General features: G+C 36.7%; 1 protein-coding gene across 3 annotated transcripts in view; it reads left to right on the top strand.

Moving 5' to 3' along the window:
* The window catches only part of PLCD3 (phospholipase C delta 3), a 68,631-nt gene that overhangs the window by 47,099 nt on the left and 7,066 nt on the right, over positions 1 to 14,466 (top strand). For 2 of the 3 annotated variants that reach the window (XM_026718252.2, XM_087916238.1), the window contains 6 exons: positions 3,854 to 4,055; positions 5,369 to 5,513; positions 7,162 to 7,314; positions 8,109 to 8,225; positions 9,709 to 9,744; positions 10,813 to 10,972. In XM_026718252.2, coding sequence (XP_026574037.1) covers positions 3,854 to 4,055; positions 5,369 to 5,513; positions 7,162 to 7,314; positions 8,109 to 8,225; positions 9,709 to 9,744; positions 10,813 to 10,972 — 813 coding nt within the window. The remainder of the gene's footprint in view (positions 1 to 3,853; positions 4,056 to 5,368; positions 5,514 to 7,161; positions 7,315 to 8,108; positions 8,226 to 9,708; positions 9,745 to 10,812; positions 10,973 to 14,466) is intronic. The other variant, XM_026718253.2, reaches the window with a different exon arrangement.

Here is a 14,466-nt window from a genome sequence, read left to right as displayed (position 1 = left end):
TTCCCTCTGAATCCCTTCCTTTTCATCAGCAATACCTTCAACCCAGAGTTACAAATCAGGCAGGATGCCTGAGCACCTTGCGGAATGAAAATAGTTAAAATGCAGTGATAGCTATCAGCAGCCAATTCTTACTCATAAAGTGAAACTCTTTAGCAGAGAGGTCATTTAAGCTCTCCAGAAAGAGGACACCCAGGAGAAGCAATCCTTAGATCCGTTTGCACCACTTAAAGACACTAGCTGGTCTCACTCACCTCACAAGGAAATCATCCAGATTTAAGAAAAGATCACATGCCCTCAGGAAGGCAGTAAAAAAATCAATGCCAAGCTTGCCTCTTGGAAGTACACCCCAAAAGGACAGTGCCAAATATCACTAAAGCAGTGGTGGAAGACCCCATCCCCAGATAAAAAAGAAACCAGGAGGCAGGAAAAAATTCAAACACAATACAAATAATTAAATCACAATAGTAGCAGATGTGGTGTTCAGTGGGTTGTGACCAGTTCTGGAGAACCAGTAGCAGAAATTTTGAGTAGTTTGGAGAAGTGGCAAATACAACCTCTGACTGGAGATTTTACAGTATCCTTCCCCTGCCATGCCCACTAAGCCACGCTCACAGAACTGGTAAAAAAAAAAAATTGAATCCCACCACCGAACAGTAGCTGTTACTTGTTAAACCAATTACCAGAACAAATAGATACAGGAACTAGCCAGATTTCTCAATCCAGTTTCTTTTCAGGAACCGAGATTAAACTTTTTGCTTCCAAACAAAGCTGAATAGGGAAAATTATCCAATCAATAAACAGAGGATTAAACCTCACCAAGCACAGAATTAATTTTCACCAAAAACCAGTTTTAGACCAAAACTCAGAAAGGGTATATGAACTCACGTTTGAATGACAATCTTTCTAGCTAGCCAAGAAGCCTTGCTGAATATCACTCATCTTGGTTCCTTGTCATTAAAAGCTTCTTTCTGGCAGCTCTTCTTCATTATTTCTTCAAAGTGCTAATCGTTGCACCCAGACTGGAAGAACTCCAACAGGGAATATTTCCACCTAACAGCAGTGTAAAAAGCTTAAAACAACCCTTTCCCTTTAAGAGAGTCAAACAAAGTACCAGCAAAAGGGAGACAGGAAGTCTAGCGTACTGCCAAGAAGGTAATAAGGGGGAGACAGTTTCTATAAGCAATACCACCAGAATGTTTCCTTATTAGCCCTGCAAAGTGGAAAAAAACAAAGGGAGATTTCTTCCAACAACCGGTTTTCTGAACTGCTTAGAAAGTTAACAACAGGTTCTAGCGAATAGATGAGACCCTGTCTGAATCTTTCTCTGGGACTCTTTCCTTTGACCTTAACATCACCAGAGAATGATGCTTTACCTTTCAAAATGTTACAAACAATAGTTGTTTATCTGTCTCTAAAGCAGCCATAACTATCTTTGCTTAAGCCAATGTTTTTCAACCTCAGAAACTTTTAAGATGTCTGGATTTTAATTCCCAAAATTCTTAAAGATATTAAGGTTGGGAAACATTGGTCTAGACTCTAGACCAGCGGTCCTCAAACTTGGTAACTTTAAGACTTGTGGACTTCAACTTCCAGAATTCCTGAGCTAACATGACTGGAGGAGGGATTTTGGGCGTCGAAGTCACAAATCTTAAAGCTATCAAGTTTGGAGACCCCTGCTCTGAGTCTAGACCATCTGTGGTTTGCTGCTGGACTTGCAAAACTACTTCATTTTTCCCTAGAACCAAAGGCTACCAACAAAATGAGATACAAAACAACAGCTTGTGGATATATTTTATATTTCAACCGAGGTGTTTTTTATATCAGCAACAAGAATATCACTAGGAACCTCAGCCCAAGGGATATCAAGATACCCAAGCATTTTTTCTGCTCGGAAAACACAGTCCTTTATCTTGTTAGACAAAGAAGTCTGTGATTTTTCCATAACAGCAGCTTAATTTAGAGTGCAGGATAGTAGCAAATGCTTGGGAGACAGAAATTCTATTCTAAAATAACTTATATCCTGATTACATTATTGGTGCTCTCTGAGCTTTGTAGTTTTCTTGCAGATGTTTCATTACTAAATAAATATTATTTGCCATCGATATCTCTGCTAGCCTGAAATCCCAAGCCAATATAAAGCCACAGTTACAAGTCTATAAGCTTTCATTAATCTTTCATAACACCTTCAGCAGAAGCTAGGGCAGAAACAGAGGTGGCTTATTGGAGAACAAGAAAGTTGAAAAGACAATGCAGAGTTTTAGACAGGTAAGCTATGTCAGAGGTGCAAGGCTGCTTTAAAGAGGCTGAAAATAGAAAACTTAGGTCATGCAAGAACAAATTGTATGTTAAGAGCTGAAGAAGTCCACAAAGCTCACTCCAATAGTTAAGGCACAGAAAATGTTACAGAAAATGGCGCAGGAAGTGATGGGAAGCAGGAGAGTTTTTCCCAACAAGGGGAGGTGATCTGGAGGATGCTCAGTCTTTTTGGCTTGTCTGATTGGACTAGTTAATATTCCCTTCTCCTGAGGGATCACACAGATATCTGCTCTCAGTCCTCTTTCTGGTGATATGATTTAGAGATTGGCAGTCTTCCAAGGCTGAATCAGCATCCACTTGTGCTGAATCTGATTCACAGGCCACAGGATGCTTACAGCCTCCTCCTTTACAAGTGAAGAATTCAGCAAGCTCTCCTCAGAGGAATCAGAGGAATGCATAATACAATGTATTTTTTCCCCCGGTTTTGTGTTTTACTTTTGTGTATTGATATTAACTTAGTGTTCCGTTGAGAAAAATAGTTTATTTGCCAATATTCTGACCCTTCCAACTACACTGCAAATCTTCAGTCTCAGCACTCACCTCAGGGTTTTTTTCTCTGCTAGCTTCTCAGTCTTACCTTCAGGGCTTCCCACATCCTTCCTATTTATAACCCGTTGTTGTCAACCTGTACCGGTCTTAGCCACTGGAGACCCTGTCTCAGCCTCTGAACTCTACTTCCTTCCTGCTCCTAATGTCTGTCTCTCAAATTGTCCCAATGTTACCAACTTTTCTAGTGTTCTATCTTATAACCCACTTTTTCCATGACTCTTAAGACACTGTACTGACTACATCTATATGCACATAACTAAAATAATTGTGGATTATTTTCCTGTTTACTGTTGTTCCACTCATTCCTCATTCTCTTTCATCTCACCTGTGTATACCAGTAATTAGACTGAACTTCTTCGGGGAGGGATCTTTAAACGTGTTCTCTGTAAAGCTCTGTAAAAATTTACTGTATGTAGATGGCATCGTATAAATGACAATATAATATTGCCCTTGAATCTTTGGAAAGTTATCATCTTTATGTAGCAACAAAAATAGATGTTTATTCCTCAGAAGACGCTCTATTATGGATGGGGGCTGCTGAACATAGATTTTATCTTCTTCCTTTATCTCCAGAAAAAAATCCATGAGATGATGCTATCTTCCTTTTCTTAAAAGTGGACTCCTTGATGGTTTCAGCACAGTATTAAAACATAGTAGCTTATCATAAAACCAATCCAATTATTTAAAAGATTAAACTAAAAATAAAACAACAACATTGAGAAAAGAAAAAGTTAGAAGTGGTCATTCATTCACAAGAATTTACCATGATTTTTTGGTCCTTCACTTTTTCCTTATTCTTCAAAATGTGGACTGAGGAGGAAAAAAAAGAGGTTACATCACATTATATATTTTGTTCGTTGCAGGGAAAGGGAAATAATGAGATGCAGGTATTTGGAATGTATACAACAGTACCTTATGAAATGTATCTGGTCAACCTGTTACATGGATTGTAATCAAACCAGCTTCACCAACTGTCTCTATTCCACAGCCAGGCAACACAGTCTCATGATGCTGGATGGTTTCACAATGTACTTACTATCCTCAGCGGGAAACATCCTCAACCAGGCGCATGCTGGGATTTATCAGGATATGAGCCAGCCTTTATGCCATTACTTCATCTCTTCCTCCCACAATACCTACCTAACAGACAATCAGATTGGAGGGGCCAGTAGCACTGAGGCATATGTTCGGTAAGAAGTTTTCATGACCCAACTGTGAACAGCTGTAGACTGTGTGGGTCATATTGAAGAACCTGAAAGAAAGGAAGGAGGTAGAGTTGGTATTGTTCTCAGAAATCCACAAAGGTCTAGTTGAAACCAAGTCAGAATATCAGATATTTGGGAGTAGAAGTGGAGATGAAGATCCTGTCATATCCTGAGAATTGGTAACTACCTGTTGTGAGGTTTTATCATGGAAACTGAAGGGGAACTGGGTGAGCAACGGGTTAGGAGTGGATAACTGTTCAATGGGAGTGGGTATAGTTTGAACGGGACAAGAGGATCAAGGCCAAAGCAAGATGGCAGAAAGGAACAATTAGACTGTTACCTAGGGAGGGATTTTTCCATCTGTTTATTCACATTCCTAGCATCAGGTGGTTCCATTAATTAGATAGCATGTAAACTTATTTAGAATAGAATAGAATAGAATATTTTATTGGCCAAGTGTGATTGGATACCCAAGGAATTTGTCTTGGTGTAAATACTCTCAGTATACATAAAGAAAAGGTACATTCATTAAGAATCAAGAATCATAATGTAAACACTTAATGACAAACTTATTATTCAATTCATATGGTAAAAATTACCTTCAATTGTCCTTAAATGAATAGTTTAGGGCCATTTTTGAATAGGATGCAGTGAAGAGCAGATGTGGTCAAGCAGGTATTATTTGCAGTTCTTGTGAATTGAAGGAAGTATGCATAAACTCTCTAGGGTCTCTGATATCAGATCCAAGCATTTGACACATTGTAACAGCCAGAGAAAATATTGAATTTGGTCAGTTCAGCAGGAGAATCAGATTACATATTAGTAGCTATAGAAAATCCAATGGCTCACATAATGTATAACACAAAAGGTAAACTATTTCTCTTACATCACCTGCTCAGTCTGACTACATTTCCTGACCTTAATCCTCATTTGTCTGATCTGGAATTTAATCTTTATTTTATGAATATTGCATAAAATGATTACACTACAACTTCTATATTAATTAGTTTGATTATGCTACCCAGCATAGCTCATTGCTTTTCCTAGGCCATCTTACATGTATCTATTTATATAATTTTAGATGTGGGTGTCTCCTGAATTTCAATAGCACATATAGTTTCACATATTCTAGATTTGCTTCGGAAGCTTTAGAGAAGCATCTTGATTTCATACAAACCTGAACATCTTGAGTCCCAGAATGAAAATAATATATTCTACTATCTTTTACCTCTATACATTCCCAGTTGCATTTGTAAAATGCAAAATCTATTTCTTTATCCTCCCCCTCCATTTGGCAGGGCATTAATGAAGGGCTGCCGTTGCGTGGAGCTGGACTGCTGGGAAGGTTCTAATGGAGAGCCCATTATCTACCATGGCCATACACTTACCTCCAAGATCCTCTTCCGGGATGTAATTGAAAGCATCCGGGACCATGCCTTCAAGGTAGACTTAATTACAATACACAACATTTTTATACTTGAGACCTTTTTTACTAGAATCTTATTGCCAGCTTCAAACAGCCAGAACCACTCATAAATAGGCCCAAGTAGATATTTGATTGTTGATTACCTATATTACAGGAATCTTAACAAACTGTCTTCCTGATCTTAGAAGTTTCCTTTCCTAACTGATCCTAAGCTGGAATGTCTTTTTATTATCCCTAGAAGAGCCCCCTCTCCTTTAGCCAGTGATTCTACCATATTTAATGATATCATTCTTCATATGCAGTATTATTGATTAAAGCAATAGTTGAAGTAAAAACTGATTTATAAATGATATGGCCTAGATATTTATTTTATTAGAAAAAGCATCATTTATTGTGTGAAACAAGAGTTTTCAATAGAGGCTTCCCAGCACTCCTTATCAAGTAGGATTATATTGCTTATATATTGCAATGCAATATTCACAATACTCTGTATTGTTTAGTGTCCCAGAATTAGATATTAAAAAATATTAAAGATTGGTTGAAAGCTTGTGAGATCTTTGAGATGCCAAATTGATCTGGGGCATTAAAAAAAAAGATGCTGAAAATTTGCAAGCATTTTAACATATCTAATAGACATAGCTTCTAGTTTCTTTTCATTCTCGTTTTCTGATAAATTGGCAGGATGTTTTCCAAGTAAAACTTCATTCTAGAATCATGAAGAATAGGAACAGTATTTCTAAGATGGTGCTTTGCCACTTGCTATCTTAGTAAGTCCTTGTTTTTGAAATAATTTAACACCATATATTCCTCTAGCCCAATTGTACAACTGTTGATTGATAAATGATAAATTTTGCATAAGGTAGAATGGGTTTTTCATGTACCCTCACCTAAACTTTTTAGACCCTTAAAAATCAATGCAACAGCAGAATTGTTGTGAAATGTTCTGAATGTGTGGGTCAAAAAGGCATCTGGGCAACAATTCTTAATTGTGTAAATATCATAACGTATTTACTTTGGTCCGTAATAGCAATAGCACTTAGAATTATATGCACCTCACAGTGCTCTACCCTATAGCACCCTCTAAGCAGTTTACAAGTCAGCATATTGCCCCCAACAATCTGGGTCCTCATTTTACCAACCTCATTTTACCAGAAGAATTGGTGGCTGAGTCAACCTTGAGCCAGTCAGGATGGAACTCTTGGCAACTCCTGCAATACTGCATTCGATACTTTACCACCACAGCTCAATACAAATAAAATATTTAGGACCATCTAGGAAATGTATTGATTTATTCTTCTGGAGTAGCCCCTATATTGTCCAGCATATCACATGAATTTAACAAAGCTGGCAACAAGATTTATATATACAAATACACTATATATGTCATCCTATATTTTATAGATAGTATCAGTTTCAATAGTTGAGTAATTTTGTTTTCCCACTGTTGAGACATAATGAGGAAATGTTTATGTGCTGTTATTTGTATTTTATATTGTTTTTTAAAACCATAGATCCGCTACCCACATGAAAATAATGGCAGATCTATATAAAACTATATCCAGAAGTTGTCCCTGAACTAACAGGGGGAAAAAAGTTGCTATGAACAATATTTGAAAAGGCTGCTATAGAGAATTGATATCTTACAATCCTACTTTATGCCCCCAGCATTCTTCCTATCCTGTGATTCTTTCTCTGGAAAATCACTGTGGCCTGGAGCAGCAGTCTACAATGGCCCATCACCTGAAAACCATTCTAGGGGACATGCTGTTGATCCAGCCACTGGATGGAGACCTGTCCAAGCAACTGCCATCACCAGAGGTAATATAGCCAATTATATAATTGGCCAGCATTGCATAGGTTGGGGATCAATGTCTTTCCTACTAATCTACAGGCTACACAAACCACACTGAGAATCATGAAGAGATTTGATTTGAATAAAATCTTTCTAGGCTTCAGAGCAAGAAGCATGAATTCAACAAAGCAACATTGCTTTGCAGCCGTTGTCCGATTTGTATTTGTACAGTATCACCGTTGCAGAAATTTGAGGGATTAAGAATTGCATTTCACCACCTTCTGCCATTTGCAATAATTGCAGTTTTAAATGTTTGTTTTATATTTTTTAGTTCTTTTTTTGTACTCAAAATGATTTTTTTTTATGGTCTTGACCATCTTACAATATCACACTTGAAATAGTGTTTTTTGGTGGGATGAATAAACAATAGTTTTGCCTAGTGGTTAAGGCACCAGGCTAGAAAATGGGAGTCTGTGAATTCAGCTGAGTGACTTTGAGTCAATCAGCCCAACTCACCTCACAAGGTTTGTTGTTGTGGGGAAAATAGGAGGAGAAAGTTGTATTGAATATGTTTGCTGCCTTGAGTTATGTAAAAATAATAAAAGTGGGATATAGCTAAATAAATATTTTATTTTTCATACCATATTGGTACTTCATAAAAGTCTTTGCCAAATTAAGTGAAGAATAAGAGCACCACGAGCTATACCTTTGCTGATTTAAGGATGTAGGAAATTACAATCCCCTGGACTCAGCTAACTAAGATTATTAGGAAGGATTTATTGTAGAGCTAAGTTTATTTTTTTTTTCCCAAACCTTACAGCAATTGAAGGGGAAGATATTAGTGAAGGGGAAAAAGCTATCAGAGAACAAGACTGATCCAAGAGTTTACTTGATCTCCAATCGTGAGGAAGAAATGCAGGAGGAAGAAGACCAGAGGGTGAGGTTTAGATCCATGTTTCTGACGGGGTGATTAAGAGAATGTTAGGGAAGCCTCTAAGGTGGACACTCTGTAACAGCATACCAATATAACCGAGTGTCAAGAATGCAGCAGAAGTTGCTCTGCTGAAAACAGTGAAAGTAGAGTTCTCTGGATCCCAAGACAAATTTCTCAGATGGGGCAAACTTTAAACTTATCTCAGTTTCTTTGCTTACATCCAACAGTTATCTGGATTTTTGTAGCCCAGATATTGTCATGTAGCCAAGTGTGTCAAAAGCATAATGTAAAGAGGGATCATTTTTGGGAAGCTCAACAACCCCCCCCACCACCACCAAAAAATCTGTGCTTGCAGCTCTAAGATCATTGTCTCCCTGCATTTGCTATATTTATGCTATTTTGAAAGAAGGAGGCTACAAAAGTACTAAATATTTTTAGTAGAAATTTGTAAACATCTTCTTCCACCTGCCCCCCCACCCCCACCCCAAATAGCCCAATAAAGATCAAGCATGATTTATGGCCAGAGAATGACGAGGAACGGAAAGCTGAAAATTGGGTGGGCTAGAAAGGAATTTCCAGAAAAAAATCAGGCTAGAGTTCTTAACAGAGCATTACAACAACTTTGACATTCCACTCTTGTTGCTGTGGAAAAGTTTATATCAACAAATGAGGGCATCATTTCTTCTGAATGGAAAATTGGGGTCTTCTGCTGTCAGAAGCTTCCTTTAAAAGTGTCAGAGCAAAATATAAATAGGGTGGTCAGTTGCAAGCCAAAAGACAGCCATCCTCGTCTAAGGTTAGACAGCCTCTGCGTATTTTCTTTTAGATATTTAAAGTATTCTTAGGAGTTTGCTGTAATTCAAAAATCCTTTTTTTCTTAAAATAGCGAAAATAGTAAGCAATTTTTTGTGGGGCAAGGTTTACATGAAATGTTTCAAATTGGGGACTGCTAGCAAAATACATCAGTTCCTATGATTCTTAGGAGTGTTTGTATGTAATGGGACAATATGTACCAATGATGGGTAAACTTTTTTAAAAATAATGTATATTTACAATAATGAGTTGACTGTTCACTGGCAAAAGTCAATCTTTCTTTCATACAATGCCTACTTTATTTTTGAAATGTAATGCTGAATGTGTGACTGAATAAAGAGCAAAAAGGATTATTAGACAAGTAGATAGAGAATAAATATAATAATAATAATAAGAAACTATTAAATTATGATAGCTGTATGTAAATAAGATCAGAGGTTGCAGTTCTATTATTAAAATGTCCTGGGAACAAAACCTGAGGAGACAGTAATGCCTTCAAGGCCTTTTAGTTGTTTTCCAGAAGCTTCTGGTTGGCCATTGTAGGAAAGAAACAAGATCCTGGATCATTAACAAAATCGTTCATATTTTCTTAAACTCTTCCTTTGAAAATACAACTAACTGTATTTTGTACACACAGAGATCTTCTAATTTCTGTTTCTGCTTTTTTCTTCAGTTTATGTCTTCTCTTCAGGAAATCAGACCTTTGCAGGTGGGTATTCCTTCCTTCTTGGAAGAGATCCCAGCATGGCTGGTAAGTGCGACGAGCAAGCAAGCAATGTAGTCTCTTAGCTATTGGTACTCAAATGTTGCCAGATTTGAGGGTATCCTCTTCATCTTGGTGATTAAAATATTGTGACAAAACAAGGGAAGAAAACAGCTTTCTTTATTTCCTTGAAACCATTCCAAGGTAGAGGGATAGGTGTTCTCTAAAGATCATAACATAACCATGCTGAAAGAAAATATCCCAAGGAAAAAGAAGTGCTATTTCCACAGAGTGCTAGGCCCATCCACAAACATAATATCCACAATTGCTTTTAACTGCTTTTCATGATGATCTCATCACATGCCACTGCAAGAAGATTTGTTGGCAAGGGAAGTTAACATCAGTTCAGGAGCCAGGAATTTCACTCTTTGTGCTAAAATGGCTATGTCCACTGTGCTACAGTGTCACCACTACGGATAGCTTGAACCCAGAAGTTTATCTTTAAAAGAGCTCATCTTTGTGGTAAATACATCCTTATATGATCACTTAATAATGCTGCCAGATTTACCAGCTGTGTTTCAAGTTGGGCCTTACTTTTAGTGCCCCAGTCATGTAGTTTTCTTGCTGGTTCTACAAAAGTTTTCATTTCTCAGATTTTTTGGGACTCCTAGTCTCCTGTCCAAGTATATTTGGGGCCACTCTGCTTAGTTTCTGAGAGCTGTCAAAGGTTGGCTAAATACTGCCACCTGCTGAAGCAAACCTATGTAAGTCCAGCCACGATTATAGCTAGATTTCCTAACTCCCGAAAGACATCTACCATACAGAATCCATGATATGACCCATCAATAGCATTAATGAAGGGGGAAGGAACTTTCAACTTACAAAGCTTTCAACTTACAAAACCTTTCTAGTTAACTGAAAGGTATTCTAGTTTGCTTAACAGGAGTAGCAAACTAGTAGCTATTTGCAAGTCTAAATTTAATTTGTTTGCAAAGTAGGATGTGTTACATGAAATGGACTTTTAAATTAATTAAAGTTAATTTTTTGCACATGGTACTTCTTCCTTGCTCCCAGGCAAAGGATATAGTACAGATTTCACGAGAACTCTCTGATGTGGTTGTATATTGCCGGGCTGTTCCATTCCAAAGCCTGTCTGATGCCCTACTCCACCAGAAACCTACAGAGATGTCATCATTCAGTGAACGGAAAGCCAGGAAATTGATCAAAGATTCAGGTATGGGAGATGGTTTGTTTGTTTGTTTTTTCTTTTTGAATACTAAGGACACTATGATGTGCTGGCTTGCTTTGTGGCTCGGTCTGGCTCAGTTGGCTGCTAAAGTACAATTGAGTCTTTTACGAGTACAGTATAACCTTGGACATTATTGATTGTGATAAAACTAGTGAGAATGATATTTTTTCATACACAACACTAACTTTTAACCCTAAAGGTGCTTTTTCAAAAGGCAACAGAACTTTCTTTGTTTTTCCTTGAAGATGTTTTGCTTCTCATCCAAGATGCTTCTTGAATAAGAAACAAGTCATTGTAAAGAAAAAACAAAAATAGTCCAGTTGCCTTTTGAAAAAGCAAACAACTATGATTGCTTTAGGGACAACTATGATCTGGATGACTGACAATCTCCATAGACTAACTTTTAATGTGGTTTTGGATACAGCATGAAATGTGAAATTACTTATTATGACTTTGTATACTGTCATAGCCTATTATATCTTGTTCATCATACCATGTGTTTTTGGGGAAAGAAATCTTACCGTAACAGGATCTGTTACCAGGATTAAAAGTATTGATTAAGAGCATAGCTAATATACATCTTCTGTAACACACACACACAGAGAGAGAGAGAGAGAGAGAGAGAGAGAAAGAGAGAGAAAGAGAGAGAGCGCGCTCTGTAGGAAGGCTGTTTTTAAAAGCTGTAGGAAGTAGGTTAACTTTTTCCAAAGGTCTTGATCTTTAGCCTGGACTTATAGGTAGCCAGTTTTTAGAGACTGAAAAGGAATGCCAGAATATAATCTTCAATATTGTAATAAGATATCCCCAATGCTCAAAAACATTATAACTGGCAGAGCATGGATATGCTAGTCAAGCAGGACAAGACTGATTGATTTATTCATGACCTTATGTTCGAGGCAGTTCTAGTTGGGATTGGCAAACAAGTAGTCCTCATTAAACATCCAGTCATTCAGCAACCACTTGAAATTGTTTTTTTATTTATTCTTTGATTAATTTTAAAATAGGACAAAAGAAATTAAAAAAGAACAAGACACAAAAATGAAAATATTTAAAGGTAAAGGTTCCCCTCACACAAATGTGCTAGTCATTACTGGCTCTAGGGGGCAGTGCTCATCTCCGTTACAAAGCCGAAGAGCCAGCACTGTCCGAAGATGTCTCCGTGGTCATGTGGTCAGCATGACTAAACACCAAAGGTGCACGGAACGCTGTTACCTTCCCATCAAAGCGGTCCCTATTTTTCTACATGCTTTCGAACTTCTAGGCTGTCAGAAACTGGGACAAGTAACGGGAATTCACTCCATTACACGGTGTAGGGATTTTAACTGCTGAACTGCCAACCTTTCTGATCGACAAGCTCAGCATCTTAGCCACTGAGCCACAGTGTCCTCAGTAAAATATATTTATATACATTATCAAAAAACAAAGCAAAAAGAGAAGTAAAAAAGTGAAGTAAAAGACAACAAAGAGATGAAGTTATTACTGAAATACATGTAAATTTCTAATACATTTATATAACCTTTTTACAACCTGCTGTGTTTTGTACCAATGAGCCCATATTTCCTTACATTTGTATGTACATATATATATAATCTGCTCATATATATACACAATCTGCTCATAGGTGGCAATTGCAATCAGGTCCTTAATCTATTGAGTAAAAAGGACTATACATTTAACTTTCCAATGCTTCAATATTGGTATTTTGTCCATACTAAGGGCATGGAGAATCCATTTGTGCTGTCCAGGTGTACTAAGTATATTATTCAGAAGAATATTATTGCCTGAAAATGTTAGTTTTTGTCACAGAGTTACATTTACATAGTTTCCTCCTAAAACCTAATAAGTACATTATAGAAATATATGTTTTAAAGAAGCATTATCCTTACTACATCTTCTGTAAAATGCTGGCCTAAGCAGTCCATTTCTATACAGATGTAAAGGAGTCTAAGTATTATTTTTTGTTGTGGTATAAGTTACAGCTTAAGGCCCACTGACACTAGTGGTATGGAAGTTAAAACTCCATGCCTAAGCAATGTAGGAATCTCTAATTCCTTATTCCGGACATTTCTTAGCATATGAATATTGAAATGATTTCTTGATAATTGATATCTAAAGAAATTAATAGTAGAGGGTTTTGCTTTTAGTTTTAAAGGATTTAACAATTTGCTCTATTATCTTGGGTATTTCAGAAGATGACAATACTGCTGATCTAAACACCATTGTTGGCAAATGTTGTATGTAAATATTCCCATTGGGTTATATCAGGTAGATGATATTTATTTCTTAACCCACAATATGATCAAAAATCCACCCACATAATTCATCAGTTGATCCAAGGTCAATATCCTCACTTCAATTCCAATTTTTACATATCTCTTTTGTTCCATTTTCTAGTTTGGGTTTCTCCATAAAGTTAATTTAACATGGGAGGAAAGGGTTGAACTTTAATTAGACATTCCATTCAGTTAGCTTTCTAATTGATGTAATTATTTCCAGAGATACTAGAATTTTAGTATATTCCATCCAACTAACTATGTCCTACACTATATGTATATTCCAAAGTTGCCCACATCTGAAAATTAATAACAATTTTTGGCTTCTGATATTTAATACTTGACAAAGGTAAACATGAGGAGTTCCAGGTTAGAAAGACCAAATCCTCCCTCATTAATTGATAATTGTATTTTCTGTAAATATATTCACAGAATCGAAGAACCCCATAGAGATTTTCTAAACAAAGAATTTATTATATTATATATTATAATAGTTAAGATTTAGTGACTATCAATACCTGAAACTTCACTAAATATTTTATTTATAATTTATAGTATTAATTTAAAATATTTATGTAGCTGCTTATATATAAGCAGTTCTAGGTAGCTCTTAATCAAAAATTAAATGGTGCATAAAAGCAACATTAAAGCTATAAAAACTAAACCCATGAAACATAAAAACTTGGAACTGGGTCAAGCTTCTGACGTGCTTTTATCCCAGCACTTGGAATAAAAGCCAGCTTTAAGGCTTTATGGTAGGCTAAAGGTGTGGAGGCCTGTCAAACTTCAAAGGGAAGAGTTCCGTAGAGCAAGGGAGTACCACAGAAAAGGCAGGTTTCATAGTTCTCTCATCAGGACTTATTTAGAGGAAGTTATTCAGGGAGAGGGACTAGTATTGTGCACATCAATCTGATTTGGAGTGGTAGATGTTAGGAGAGCTATATTTTTTGGTGTTCCCATACCTAGATATTTAATGGATTTGGTACAAATACAGAATTAATATTCCTTAGATAGTCATTAAGTGTTAATATTTCTTAAATAGATGGATATTTTCCACCTATTTTGATGGATAGCAGTCCGAGGTTTACAAATAATTATAATAATAAAAAAAGTATGTCATCTGCAATAAAACCAATTTGTGTACCGCAATCATTGGAACTGTATGATGATTCTGAAGGAAGGGTACTAGCAATGGGTTTTTGTAAT

The sequence above is a fragment of the Pseudonaja textilis genome, chromosome Z (genome assembly GCF_049901715.1).
Source record: "Pseudonaja textilis isolate UNSWEBS1 chromosome Z, rPseTex1.2, whole genome shotgun sequence".
NCBI lineage: Eukaryota > Metazoa > Chordata > Lepidosauria > Squamata > Elapidae > Pseudonaja > Pseudonaja textilis.
The sequence above is the reverse complement of the archived record's forward strand: the minus strand, read 5'-3'. Positions and strand labels throughout refer to the sequence as shown.